The sequence below is a fragment of the Colletotrichum truncatum genome, assembly GCF_014235925.2.
Source record: "Colletotrichum truncatum strain CMES1059 chromosome Unknown Contig_0001, whole genome shotgun sequence".
In the NCBI taxonomy this organism is placed as follows: Eukaryota; Fungi; Ascomycota; class Sordariomycetes; order Glomerellales; family Glomerellaceae; genus Colletotrichum; species Colletotrichum truncatum.
In genome coordinates this window covers 9,316,788-9,330,753 of record NW_027222398.1, presented here as the reverse complement: position 1 = coordinate 9,330,753, position 13,966 = coordinate 9,316,788, and the positions used below count along the sequence as shown (strand labels likewise).

At 54.0% G+C, this 13,966-nt stretch overlaps 6 protein-coding genes across 6 annotated transcripts; 3 read left to right on the top strand and 3 right to left on the bottom strand.

Moving 5' to 3' along the window:
• Positions 1-424: 424 nt before the first annotated feature.
• Positions 425-795, top strand: CTRU02_202587 (tetratricopeptide repeat protein 1; the record flags this gene model as incomplete). The annotated part of the gene is made up of 2 exons (XM_036720001.2): positions 425-628; positions 682-795. 2 exons carry the CDS (start codon positions 425-427, stop codon positions 793-795), a joined length of 318 nt encoding a protein of 105 aa, XP_036588703.2.
• Positions 796-1,945: 1,150 nt separating this feature from the next.
• Positions 1,946-2,785, top strand: CTRU02_202586 (3-ketoacyl-acyl carrier protein reductase; the record flags this gene model as incomplete). The annotated part of the gene is made up of 2 exons (XM_036720000.1): positions 1,946-2,038; positions 2,102-2,785. The coding sequence occupies 2 exons, from the start codon at positions 1,946-1,948 to the stop codon at positions 2,783-2,785; spliced, it is 777 nt and encodes a 258-aa protein (XP_036588702.1).
• A 271-nt stretch (positions 2,786-3,056) lies between these two features.
• Positions 3,057-4,970, bottom strand: CTRU02_202585 (tryptophanyl-tRNA synthetase; the record flags this gene model as incomplete). The annotated part of the gene is made up of 8 exons (XM_036719999.2): positions 3,057-3,469; positions 3,524-3,975; positions 4,024-4,098; positions 4,144-4,241; positions 4,342-4,436; positions 4,493-4,670; positions 4,744-4,782; positions 4,857-4,970. The coding sequence occupies 8 exons, from the start codon at positions 4,968-4,970 to the stop codon at positions 3,057-3,059; spliced, it is 1,464 nt and encodes a 487-aa protein (XP_036588701.2).
• A 1,163-nt stretch (positions 4,971-6,133) lies between these two features.
• Positions 6,134-6,853, top strand: CTRU02_202584 (glutathione s-transferase; the record flags this gene model as incomplete). Its single annotated transcript, XM_036719998.1, has 1 exon — positions 6,134-6,853. The coding sequence occupies one exon, from the start codon at positions 6,134-6,136 to the stop codon at positions 6,851-6,853; it is 720 nt and encodes a 239-aa protein (XP_036588700.1).
• Positions 6,854-7,016: 163 nt separating this feature from the next.
• Positions 7,017-9,727, bottom strand: CTRU02_202583 (phospholipase; the record flags this gene model as incomplete). Its single annotated transcript, XM_036719997.1, has 3 exons — positions 7,017-7,231; positions 7,285-9,481; positions 9,563-9,727. The coding sequence occupies 3 exons, from the start codon at positions 9,725-9,727 to the stop codon at positions 7,017-7,019; spliced, it is 2,577 nt and encodes an 858-aa protein (XP_036588699.1).
• Positions 9,728-12,259: 2,532 nt separating this feature from the next.
• CTRU02_202582 (uncharacterized protein) lies at positions 12,260-13,372 on the bottom strand (the record flags this gene model as incomplete). The annotated part of the gene is made up of 3 exons (XM_036719996.1): positions 12,260-12,791; positions 12,925-13,122; positions 13,212-13,372. The coding sequence occupies 3 exons, from the start codon at positions 13,370-13,372 to the stop codon at positions 12,260-12,262; spliced, it is 891 nt and encodes a 296-aa protein (XP_036588698.1).
• Positions 13,373-13,966: the final 594 nt, after the last annotated feature.

Below are 13,966 nucleotides of genomic sequence, written 5' to 3'. Positions count from 1 at the left end.
TTTGGCCGAGTCTAACGCCAGGAAAACCGAGGCCAACGCACTCTTCGCCTCATCGAAATATGACGATGCCATCACCAAGTATGACGAGGCCGTCGCCGCATGCCCCAACTACCTCGACTACGAGCTGGCCGTCCTGCGCTCCAACATTTCCGCCTGCCATCTGAAGCTCGAGCAATGGAAAGAAGCCATCTCCAGTGCTACCGCCGCCCTTGAAGGCCTTGACAGGCTTGAAAAGGAGATCGCTCTAGAGAAGGAGCGCCGCGAGAAGGAGAAGGCAGCTGAGGAAGAGGAGATTGAGGAGGAGATTATCAGTCCCGGCGCGAGCAAAGCTGCTCCCGCGCCGTTGGAACCTGAGGAAGACCCGGAGGAGATTGCCCGGAAGAAGCGCCTTGAAGACATTTTGAGAATTCGGGCCAAAGCTCTGATGCGCAGGGCGAGGGCGCGCAGTGAAGAGGGAGGATGGCAGAACTTAGCTGGCGCCGAGGAGGATTACAAGACGCTTTCGCAAATGACGAACCTTTCGCCCACGGACCGCAAGATCGTGCAGACGCAGTTGCGCCTGCTGCCACCACGGACTAAGGCTGCGCAGGAGAAGGAGACGGCCGAGATGTGGGGGAAGCTCAAAGATGTACGTTTTTCTTAGTATCAACTGTGGCATGCGACACAACTAACGAGCGGCAGTTGGGTAACGGTATCTTGAAGCCGTTCGGTCTCAGTACCGACAACTTTCAGATGGTCAAAGACGAGGCTACCGGCGGCTACAGCATGAATTTCACTCAGGGCCAGGGTAAATAAGGCATCGCAGCAAACGTACCCTCGAGCCTGCTTTTTCCCTTGACAGTATGAGGCTGGGGGAGTAGGGATAAAGGTGGTTGTCAAACTGAACTGATCTTCATAGACTAATAATTTACAATGCATACAACACATTCAGTTCAGGACTTCCAACTTCCATTCACAGGTCTCCGCTTTGCAGGTTAGATGTCGCTCGACTTGCTGCATAATTCTTATTGAAGAGCTCAACTCTCGCCTTGTGTAGGATTATGAAGCCTTGGTTTCTTCTTCTAATGAATGCTTTTCGTCTCAGGTTGTCATGGTGATTGAATCGCATAGGGAGATGTGAAATGAAGGAGACTAACTTCCACAAATAGAGCCTGACTAAACCATATCCATCATCTCGTCATATAATCTTTGAATACTTCAGGTGCTGTTTGCTCATCCCTTCCTGTTCTTATCGATATCCAGACCTAAATCGCCGACCTGGACCACCACTCCCAGATCTTACAGTCTAGCAGTGACATGTTCCAGGCCCAGGTTCGCCAACCACCGTCCGGTTCTACGCCAAATGTAGAAGCTCGAGATGAGGTCTATCAAAGGCATCCATACCAGCCAAATGCATGCACATAGCACCTGTGCTGATGTATCTATCACAGCATGCAAGCTCAACTCCAGTCAACTGTCCACCCTGACTCGTCCAACACAAGGGCGTCACCAGAATGCCAGTTGACGTAGCTGCAATACGAAAAGCCTCAAAGGATCAACCTCCTCCGTTAGAAATGGCCAATAATACGGTGACGGCGCCCTATTGTCCGGTACGCAAATATCGCCGATAATTCAGGGCGCTGGAGTTACCCCCGCACGTCGGCGTTTAGGCGACATTGGCACCGCCTCTCACCGATCGCCGACAGCATGCGGCGGCGGCGGTGTAAGACCAGCAGCAGGCAGGCATGTAACCGCATACTACGTGAGAGGTATAAGAGAGTGAGACTTTCAGTGAATATCTGACATGTTGATACAGTCTCTACAGTATTCCATCACATCAATTGACTACCGAAAACAGAACGCTACCAAAACACCAAAAAACCACCACCAACACCATCACCACCTACAACACCTACAACACCTACAACACCTACAACACCTACAACACCTACAACACACTCACACAATGTCCCTACAAGGCAAGATCGCAGTAGTATCAGGAGCCTCGCGCGGCCTCGGCGCCGGAATGGCCCTCGACCTAGCTCAGCAAGGCGCCTCCGTAAGCTCCACCCTATAAACAACCCACCGTCCACCTCCCACCACAACACTAACACGAACGCAGGTAATGCTACTATACACATCCGACTCAAGCGCAAGCAAAGTCGACGCCCTCGTGACAAAAATCACCTCCCTCCCGCACTCCCCACGCGCAGCAAGCTGCAAGGCAGACCTCTCCTCGCTCTCGGCGCCCGACGCCGTGCTCTCCGCCCTAGACACGTGGCTCGGCGCAGAAGGCAAGATCGACATCCTGATCAACAACGCCGGCACGGAGATCAACGCGCCCCTCGGCGCCATCACGCCCGAGTCCTTTGCAAAAGTCTACGACGTGAACGTCCGCGCCCCGCTGCTCCTCACGCAGGCCCTCCTCCCGCGGCTATCGACGGCCGGCGGCGCCGCCGCGAGGATCATCAACATCTCCTCCGTCGGCGGCCGCTTCGGGTTCCCCGGCATGGGCCTCTACTGCTCTTCCAAGGCGGCGCTGGAGGGCCTGACGAGGTGTTGGGCGCGGGAGCTGGGCGGGAACGGGACGACGGTGAACTGCGTCGCTCCCGGCCCCGTGCAGAGCGACATGCTGGATAACATCCCCGCGGAGCTCGTGGCGATGCAGAAGGCGCAGACGCCGGTGCAGAACAGGCTCGGTACGACGGAGGAGGTCGCGAGGATCGTGACGTGGCTTGCTGGCCCCGAGGCTTCGTGGGTCAGCGGGCAGGTTATCAGCGCGAGCGGTGGGTGGGCGATGTACTGATGGTTGTTGAGCGGAGAACTCGAGAAACGGAAGATGGGATTTTGAATTTGTATAATCATTTGAGATAATATTTCCCGCGAGAGGGGAGATGAGACTGGAATGTATGTTACGCCTGGATTTTAAGTGTCAAAGATGACTCTCCTATTGACGAATATGTGAGCTCTTCAATTCTGCCATTCGCATTTCCACACTTGGAAAAACAATGTCACTCATGAATCAGACTGTAAAGATCCGTATCGAAACCTGTACATGGGTATATTCTTTTTATCGTCTAAGCAGCCTCACCACCAGCAGCGGCCTTGGCCTCCTTCTCCCTCAACTTGGCGGCCTTCTTCTCCTCAATCTGCTTCTGCTTCTCAATCTTCTTGAGCTGGTTCTTGGTCAGCTTGCCGTCGCCACCCTCCGCAGCAGCACCCTCGGCAGCCTTGTCGCGGATGGGAATGGACTTGAGGTTCTCGGAACCGGCCCAGACGAGCGGCCGGCGCGAGAAGAACATGTCGACCGTCTCGTCGTTGACCTTTGCTCTGCGCTCCTGGAAGCCCGTGCAGTACTTGGCCAGCTCCTCGGCGCAGCGCTTCTTGATCTCGCCGGTAAGCATCTTGCCGGTGCGGTAGTCCTCGCGAATCTGCTCGAGCTCGGCGTCGTCCTCGAGGAAGAAGCGGAGGTACTGGTAGCTGACGTCGACTATACTCGGGTTAGCATCTCCTGCATGCGTTTACCAGAGCAACAAGAACTTACCATCGGGGTCGGCACCCTCAGCGCGCTGCTCCTCCGCCGTGACCTTACCACCGCTAAACGCGTACTTGCTCATCTTGGTCTGGATCTGCTTGGGAGTGTCCTTCATGAAGATAGCACTGCTCTCGATCGAGGCCGACATCTTGGAACCGGGGCCCTGCAGGGCGTCCAAGAAACGCGAGTGCAGCAGCGAGGGCTTGGCGTACCGCAAGCCGGCGGCGCAGTCTCTGGTGACGCGGAAGTAAGGGTCCTGGTCGATGGCGCAGGGGATGAGGCAGGGGATTTGAGTGGTGCGTGCCTCGTCGTCGCCAAAGATGTGAGGGAAGGAGTTGGCAAAGGCCGCAGATGCCTGGATACTGGCGAAGTGGACCTTTCCAATGTTGGAGCTGTCGTCGAAGCCGAACACGGCCTTGGCAGTGTTGACTGTGATTCTCTTAGACACACGGGTGATGTTCCTACGGGACTGTCAGCTACAACTTTGGATAATGTGTTGGGTGACTAACTTGTAGAATGCGCCGCCCATGTAGTCGTAGTCGGAGAAAATAAAGGTGCGCTCGGGATTGAAGCCAATGGCGATGCTACGGCGGTCAGTTTCGCTCGGCAAAGTTGCGTTCCCAACTCACATGTCCTTGGCGTTCTCTCTCGTGTAGTGCATAACCTCCTCGACCGTCCTCTTCTCGGAGAAGAGAAACTTTTCGTCTGCGAACCCAGTTAGAACTAGTTCTGCGTCAGACAATGAGCTTCTCACCATCAGTCATCATGATCTATGACCCAAGTCAGCATTCATTACATGAATCTTTTTAAGAAACAAGACAACATACCACCAGGGGCGCATCAAGGACATCCGACAACCACTTCGTCAGCTGGAAGGGGATAACGTGTCCGATATGCATGCTGTCGGAACTGGGTCCACGTCCTATGAGGCTCTCGTCAGCGACATACTGGTCCCCTCCCCCAAGTTCGCCAACGCACCAGTGTAGATAAAGAAAGGCTCCTTCTTCTCATAGAGGTCAAGGATGTGATCGAGGTCACGGTGGGAAAAGACAATCTGGCGGCGCAGGAAGTGATGCGGCTTGTGTCCGGTGACGCGCTCGAAGCGCTCGAGAAGCGCATCGTCGATCAACTTGGTGCCGAACTCCTCCACGATTTTCTGTCGCGTGTCTCGTCAGCGAACCAACTTCACCTCGCCTACGGGTGAGAAGAATCGCGGATCGCGGACGAACCTTGTAGTCAATGGCCTTGACCTTGCCATCTGCGCCAACCTATTCCCCAGTCTTCTCGTCAGCCCATGTTCTTGTTGTGTCTTGTAGTCGAAAACCGGGGTAAGAGAGCCCACCTCGCCGGACACGTTCCAGGGATCGACTTTCTGGCCGCCAGTAGAAGCGGCGGGCGCCTGGCTGACGGCTTCGGCGGGGACCGCGGCGGTCGGGGCTTCGGGTGCGGAGGCCATTGTCGAGATTCAGGTGGTCAATCGCTTCAGGGGGCGGAGGAGGGGCACGGAGATGGCGAGATGGAGTTTGAGTCTCGCTCGCGTGGCGTTGTGGTTTGGGTGGAGAGGACGGGAGGGTGTTGGAGCTCTTATGGCCAAATTTCCCGAAAAAGGTGAGTCAATGGAGGGGTCGAGTCACTCACGCTGCCACCAAAGTGGGATGGCGGCTAAAGGTCGGTGCCCCGCTACCCCGCAGTCACCGGCGCTTCACCGAGTTAGAGCTCGGTGAGACCCCACAATCCCAGAACCAGATCTGTATAAACGGATGAGTAAAGAGATATAAGTGTATAATATATGTATATGTGTAGGTATTCTTCAATTGGATCCCGGTGATTTCGATAAGCTGAACCAGATCAGGGCCAATATCGAACTACAACGATTCAGCTTATTATACCTGTTTTTCCAGGGTCGTGGACTAATTCAACCACGATAGAAACAAGAAACACGGCATCATGTCTATTTTTTCTCATCACTCAGTTTAAAATACATCTCAGTTTCTCATAGAATAGACTTGCTGCCCTCAATGTCAAAATGAAACGTCAACCAACCTCTACCGGGTGAACCATCGTCATGTCTTGTTCATCAGTCTGCATCGTGAGAGTTCGAATTACGAAAAAGACGCCAAATTAAATGGAAACTACTAAGATGTCCAAGAATCTACATCCCCTCTAGCATCCGGCCTTTAAACAATCTAAGTAGTTTCAACAGCTCAAATCTCACTAGTATTAGTGCCATCCGGCTCGGATGCATATTACACCCGCCCATTTCAAATACCTGTACTTCAAAGGGCGTACAAACGCCTCATTCTAAAGACCACAGATGAATCCTTATAAGCACACACAATACCTTTAGACAGAACTAGCGCATCGCTGGTGTCTCGGACGATGGCACAAACACCGGGACATACACCGGCCCTTCCACAACCTCATCCCAAAAAAGCACAGATGAATCCCGACGACCGCAGATTATAAATCCTTGGACAATCCTTCGGCGCATCACCAGTGCCTCAGGCAATGGCGCCATCACCAAAAGTATATAGAACCCGCGGGAAACTGCCATGAGAACCAAAAACGAAATCACCACTCTGCAGAAAAACCTACCTTCCAAACCCATTATACCCGAAAATGTCTCCGTCCCTAACTCTCTACCGCGTCAACGGGTCCTGCGCCCTGGTCCCGCACTGCATCCTAACGCAGTACGCCATCCCATTCCACGGCGTCCCCATGGAGCCCACGCCGGATTCATCCTTCGGCAGCCGATACAGAGCAACAGACGGGTCCCTTTCCCACGAGGAATACCTACGGATCAATCCGACAGGCTACGTCCCATGCATCGTTGTCCAACCCGATCACAACGACGGCGACGACGGGGCCTCGGGGACGGCAATCGGCGAGATGCCTGCGGTGCTCACTTACATCGCCTCCCTGCTCCCGGAGAAGAACCTCCTAGGCAGGACCGACGCCCAGCGGGCCAAGGCATATGAATGGCTGTGCTGGCTGTCGGGCACGCTGCACAGTTTAGGATTCGCGGCGTTCTGGAGGCCTGAACGGTTTGTCGTGGGCGAGGAGGCGAAGAAGGAGGTTAGTGTCAGGGGCAGGGAGGTGATTGACAAGTGTTATGCGCGGATCGAGGCCGCGCTGAACGGGAGGGAGTTTGCTGTTGGTGAGGGTTTGACCGTGGTCGATTTCAATCTCTATGTGTTTTGGCGCTGGGGCAGGTTGATCGATGTTGACATGGAACGCCACTATCCCAGTTATGGACGGCTGATGAGGGTGGTTGAGGGGCTTGAGGGGGTTAGAAAGGCAGTGCAAGTCGAGGGGAAACAGCTTTACTTTGAGGAATGAGCAGGTGTTTGGTTGGAACTTTTTTTTAATTGTTGTTGTTATTCTGTTTGATTTGGGCAAAGCATCGAGGGGATGCTTGCCCTGCTTATACATTAATCCATGATTCATAAGGGTTGCTCCGAGGTCCATCATCCAAATCCATGCGTAACAAAATTTGCGAAAATTAGGTGTAAACACTCTCTGTGAACTGGTTGACTTGCAACCCCTTCTCAGCCATCTCGGCGTCTCGCAGGAAGTCGAGCGGGAACCACACGAGGTGACCCTTGATCTGGTCAATCTTCTTCCGTGCGTCCTTGGCAGGCATAAACTGGTCAAAGATGTGGCCAGACTTGAGTCCCTTGGGAGGTAGATATCTGTCGTAATCCTCGAATGTTTTGACTGATTCTCAGTTAGCGGTTGAAGAGTAATCTCCCTCTCACATGTGCACTTACTATGGTCATCTGGGTCGGCGTGGAAGAGATGTCTGTACAGCTCCGTGTTCTTGGTTGCGTTTTGCGTCCACATGCTCCACATCTCATCGTTGAGCGGATCCTCTACAAACTTCCAGCTCTCATCGCGGTCCCACGCATCGTTCGGCGAGTCATCTCCAGGCGGCTGTGCGTTGGGGTCGTTTGTGCCGTCAAGGTCCTGGGCGGGTAAAAGACCGAGATGTTCACGCCAGAGATAGCGTCGCAGGCTCGTCGCGTGCCACCCTGCCTCGTACGGCTGGCCATTCATCGTGCTGGGAACTAGCTTCGTGTCCTCCATGACGATACTCAACTCACTATCGTGGTGGCCGACCTGGCTGCGATCGTTCAGGTTGCTGGAGCCGCACACGACGATGCGGTCGTCGACAATCAGAAGCTTGGAGTGGATATAGAGCTCTTCCTGAATCCAGTTGCGGATCTCGGTTTCGGGATCTTCGTCCTCCCAAACCTCATCTTCGATGGAGCCCGAGTTGGCCATGGCATGGTGGGCAACAGACCACTGAGTCTTGTGTTCGCCGTCGCCCAAGCTTGCTTCGAATTTCTGCTTTGCTTCGATGGCGTTGATTGCTTCCTGCGGCTTGCCTCTACCGGCCTGATCCGCCACGGTACCCATGTGCGCGTCACGTTCGTGATGTCCCGGGTCGTTAGTGCCGTGAATACCAGCACCCATCACCTCCTCGGCTTGAGCGCGCTGGACATCTGCGTACTTGACGCCTGTGTCCTTCTCCCTCTTCTCCACAGCCGAGGTCCTGTTGAGGCGGTCGTACGAACGAAGATTGAAGAAGAAGATGTGGTTCCTAGGGTCAATACCTTGCGCCTTGACCTGTTCGAAGATGGAGTGCTCTCCACGGCAAATTGACTTGAATTGGTAGTCCATGATGGCTCGAGTTCCAGTAGCGGCATCGTCACGGAGGTCACCGGCAAAACCGGGAATCGCGGGAATGAGGATGATTACTCTGAACTTGCGGCCCTCCTTGCCAGCCCTGACGACGGCGTCAACAATGGCGCGTCCGATGGTGTTGTGGATTGGAGACTGCTGGTCACCGGTGGCGGTGATAAAGAACTGGTTCTCAATGTATACAAAGTGTTCGGCCTTGCTGATGATTTCGGAATAGGCGTTCTGAATGGAGTGGTCGGTCAAGATACCACTGGACCAGTCGGCACTTGATCGCACAATCTGGGCGCGAACCGTTCCACGGTTGTCCAGGTTCTTCGTGCTCAGGTCACTGAGAGGATGAGTGATGTAGTCTCCCACAGGATGCTTAGGCCTCTGAACTCCCACAAGATCCTCGTCGTCACCCAGTCGACCTTGCAGCTGGATCCAGTCGAATCGCTCATCACGCTTGTACTTGTCACGCTTTACAAAGTTCCAACGCAAGACGAAGTGCTCGGCGATATCGTAGACGCAAGGTCCGATGACACCCATGGCAACATCGTGCCAGGGCATGCGGCCGTACTGAGCCTTGCTTAGTTCGTTCTGCTTCCAGTCCTGGACGTTCTTAAAGTCCATGATTCGATTGTTGTTGAAATCTTGGCCCGGCCAGACCTCGTTTTGGACGCCTTCGGGGTGAGCATCGGCGAGGGGATGAGTGTGGCTGTCCCAGCGGCCGAAGCAGAGATCAAGACCTCCGATGAAAGCCAGAGCGTAGTCAATCACAATGTACTTTTCGTGGTGGGCCCAGTAAAAGGTCATATCGGCAGCATTTTCAAAAACGTTGTGGTCAGGGTGGCGCATGATCTTGATGTTACCGTATCCTGGTGAGCCCTCGGGGCAGAGCGCCTGCAAGGCGTGCTTGGTGTGCTCAGAGTTGCAGGTCAGGGCGGCTTCGACTTCACGGTAGACTTGAACATAGATCTTGACACCAGCCTCGGCACGGCGCTTCAAGACTTGGTCTAGTCTCCATTGCTGGTTGAAATGGGGTGGGCGGCGCAAGAACAGCTCGGGGGACAGCCACCAGTCGGCAATGTAGATGGTCTCCTGGGCCTTCTCGAGAGCTTCGGAGACGGCCCAGAAGTAATCACGGCCATCAACATACCATTTAATCTGGTTTCCCTCATGCACTGGGAAATAGGAGTTGAAACGGTGCTGTTCGGCGATCTTGGCTCGCTTTTCGTCGGTGGCTTTCTCGTGCTCTTCGTCGTGGCGGTGATTCGCGTTAAACTGGGAGCGCAGATGTTACATTACGTGTCGCATTCGGACTGGCGTCTTCTGTAGAACGCCCTTGAGAAACTTGGAACTTACGAGGTTGGCAAACTTTCCAATCTGGTGCTTCTTGTGGACAAGGTGAACCTTGGCATCATGGAGGTGAGTTCCTTCAAGCTTCTCCTCGAGCTCGCGGAACGGCTTCTTAAGCTTGTGGAAGAAGCCACCGCTTTCGCCATCTTCTTGATGGTCGGTAGTAAACATCTTGGCGACGGGTAGGACGGCGCAGAAGGGGTATCAATAAGCTTCGAACGGCATCTAGGTCATGTAATCGTGGTGGGTATGGAGGGGTATCAATCAGAGTGGTTCGCGGGGTAGAACGAGGGAGGGTGGAGAGGACAAGCCGTGGCTTTCAAGCCAACACGGGAGCAACGGCAGCTTGAGCTTGAGCTTGAAGCTTGAGTAGAGCTTTTGAGGGAGAAGTAGAGTGGAAGAAGAGTAGACAAGACGGGAGAGCGGAAGAGAGAATGGAGAACGGCGCGAGCCCAAAGCTTAAGGGAAAGCTTGAAACCCAGGCTATGTCATACGAAAGGGACCGGAAGGAAAAGAAGACAGGGTAGCAGAGGGAGGTTAAGGCAAGGCACTCGGCCGGAAACAGAGCTAAGCAGGATTGGCAAGAAGGACAAGAAAGAAAAAAAAGGGTGGGCGGCGCTGGGACCGAAACGTTTTGGTTGGTGAGACAGGGCAACCAGGTCAGAGTACCATCCGAGAAGTTAAAGGCGGGGCATCTGACGATCCTCGGCGTCGAACGACTCGGGTCATGGACCTTGGGGTTTTCGTCGCTTTTTTGATTTTTTCCTTTTTTTTTTTTTTCTTTTCCTTTCTACTTCTTGTCGTTGGGTCTCTTAGGGTCTGGCCAGCATTGGGCTGTCAATGAATGCTTTCAGTGTAACTATATGCTGCGAGAAGGAGGATCGTGATGATGATCCGCATGCAAGATTTGAAGTTCTTGGCCCTCTTGTCCCACGCTTGCCTTCAGGAACGCCCCCAAACCTTGGACGCAACTTGGAGACTCACCATCCATCGGCCTAGGAAGGGAATGGAGGATCCCGGCTGGTGTTACGGAGCCTCGTAGTATGCGAAGCCGCGCGTCTTGCGCCTCCCCAGGCCATTGGGACGGCTAATTGGTGGCTGGGCCATTGGCGGCCACGGCATGATAGTACAGATTCGTACAGCTGAAGGAGGGGGGGAGCAACAGGGGCAATTCTCAGCCCAACAAGGTCTTCCGTCGCGTGCTCAATGGACAACTGGCTCAAGAGCCAGCTAGAGGCGGGGTTAGACAAAAAGAAAAAAAACCAGATAGGCTATTTGTTAGGTACTCCGTTGTACAGAAGCAAAGAAATAACGTAAACAGAGCCCCGCGCTGAATACGCCCAGCAGGGAAGGTTGAAATTGGAATTGGTCAAAACAGCACAAGCTGTGCCCCTCACTGGTGCAAAGTTGGAAAACAGGTGGGCTGCTACTCTACTTTTGTCTTGACGTCATTTGGGATGACAGGCCTTGTTGATAGGTCGATAAGAACAGGGTGGGGTTTGGTCGGCGTATCGATAAGGAAGCTTGCAGGTACGACTGCCCCTCCGCCAGCGGGTGGTGCCACCATTAGGAGCGGTTGGTTGGTGGTTGGTACACTAAAATTGACTGTTGCAAACCGGAACTTGCACCCAGCTTCTACATTAGCATACTAGCTATCATTCTCTCTTCCAAGCCCTCCCAAGAACTCTACGACGGCAGCCCAGAGAAAAGCCATGGCTCCCGTGCCGGTTTCCCGACTTGTCACTGTCATAGAATCGTATCGCCTGTTATGGCGCCATTACTGACTGCTTTTAAAACCACCTCGGTTTGTGCAATCCTCCCCGAATCGCAGACAGTCGATGTCATTGTTCTGTGACGTCACGTCCCCGAGGCGGCTGGCATCGGCCACAGGTTTCGCATCTCCCTCCATCCTTGCGGATGATGTGCTTGGTCCATGGCAAGACCGCTAACAGTTCACTTCTGCCGCAATGCGAAGCTTATCCTAGGGGCCTTTTGCGCCCCCGAGCCATCGAAGGTCTTGGCCTGCTTTCCAGAAGCCGAACGACCATATCCATGTCGACGCTCAGATGGTATTGACCGTGAACTTGGCAAACATACGTGAAAAGGCCATTTCGGTGATGTGACGATTCCGAATGGTGACGAGATGAAATAAACCACATGACACTCTTCCTCGCAGTATTCGTCCCAGGTGTCTCTGAGCCCTCGGGCATCATCTACAGCTATGCGACAGGGAGAAATCCCCCTGCCTCGACAAAGTCTCGCCGTTCCAAACGTTGTTTTCCAAGTCTCCTGCCAAACGCCACCGGTGTGTTTGACCTTCCAATGCACGTCTAAACCAGGTGAATCTGGATTCAACGCCAGAAAGGGGCCAGGATCTGAAACCTAGTCTAGCTATTGGACGTTACCCAGTTGGAATCGATCATCAGAAACCTCTTAGTCGAAACAAAAAAGGCTCCGTCTTGGCATCATGTCGAGCAGATCTGTAGAAACTCCACGTGCGGCGATCAAAGGTTTTTTTTTTTTTTTCGCCTCTGCGCGCACGTAGTCTAGTATTCATTTTCCGGCTGAAGGCGAAAATTATGTTGGACAAAGCAACGCCATTTCATCCTGCAGTGAACACGTAGGTCAAGGCGAGATGGCTATTTCGACGTAGTTCAATGTTTGTTCATTGTCACACAAGATACGGGTCCCTATGGGCGGACATCAGTGGAACACTAAGGCCCGGATGTCGATGCTCTGCCTACACTCCATGTCATCCATCTCCGGGTCCCGAAAAGCACAATGCGCCGCCCTCCTGACCACCGACGTGTCCGAGTCGAAGCACTTGATGAGAAGGGGCTCATCCGGCCGCTGCTGGTTCTTGTAGTACCACCGGTGCCCCGGGTTCGGCTTTATGGTCCACGTCTCAGCCCGGTGCCTCGGGTAGATGATGGCCCCCGCGACGAGGTCCGCCTCGGCCACCGTGTTCCCGTCGGCGACGGCCAGGGGGTCTTTCTGGACCGTCTTGATTGGCCGCCAGAGGTTGATGATCTGGAAGCGCCTTCCATCCAGCAACTCGTCGGCCTCGGCGCCGAGGTGATGCCTCGCCATCATGATAGCGCCGTCGTAAGACTGATCGACGTGCGCTTTGTGCAGCGGTCCGCGGTGCTCCGTGTTGCGCTCGCCCAGGCTATGCCAATTGGCCGGCCCACGACGAATTTGATGATTGAATATAACGACTCTGCTGGCCCCGGTGCTGGTTCGGACCAAGACCCTGGTGAGCATGGGTTCTTGATTGCGGCCCACTGGCGTTCGTCGAGACCCCTTACACCGCTCCCTCCGCATAGTCCACTCGGACTGGCAGATTGGAAAAGTAAATCTGGACTCACATTTCTTTGTAGAGCCGTTCCACCTCAGGGTAGTAGTGGGCTTTGATATGCGCCTCGTCTGTGAATTCCGTTTCGACACTGGCATGGCGGAGGTACTGGAAGCCGTGGGTGTCGAGGGTGAACTTGTCCTCGTCGCCGGTGACATCGGTCACAGTCATGGTGCGAGGTGTCATTTTCCTCTCATTTGTGACTTTTTGGCTGGTGCAGTGAAGACATGAGCATTCGAACATATGTATGCGTAAAGTGGCATGAGGCCATTTAGAGAAGACGACTGAAAAGCGTCTTACCCCCCAACAATGACTGGGGTCGGAGGGGAGCCGTCACCGGGATCGTCATAATAGTTGATGCTGGTGACAATGTTTCGCCGTCCCCGTCCGCCATTTTCTGTGGACTTTGTTTGTACCGTTGTTGGCAGCGCTTGGTCATTTGTTGCAGCCCCCACAGCCATGGTGACTGTCTTTCTTGAGGTTTAAGCTCAAGATGTCTCGTTCACGATCTGACGTGGTACCGAAGTAAGAGCGGTTCGTCCCGCAGAGCGTGTAGAGCTAAATCGTTCTCTATCAACGGGCCACGAACTGGTTTCCTGACAAGAAAAGACACGAGTAGTAAGATCAGACGAAGCCACGTAAAATAGTTCAGGAACCGAAACGATGGTGTTCTTCCAGGAAAACGTGTACACAGAACAACTAAAGGCACAGGAGGGGCAGACCCTGATCTTAGCCGCCGGCACGGCAGAGGGAAGGCGCCCGACTGGCCGGAGCTCCGCAGTCTCCTTTTTCCGTGCTGCGGCTTTACCGTGCGTGTCATATCAATGCACCGTATGGCGTAGTGGCGGGACCTCCCCCAACTCTGTGGAAATGAATGAGCAGGAATGAGGGGTAATCTAGCTGGCACTGTACTGCGTATCAGGAATAGCTGTCTCCCACTATTGGACCCTCCGCCCCCACCTCGACAGCTGAGGTTAGCGCATCATTCTCCAAGGTGCCCCTCTCAGTGGTCCAGTCCAGTGGCATTACGGCATTGCTCTAGTGGAGTCTTTAGT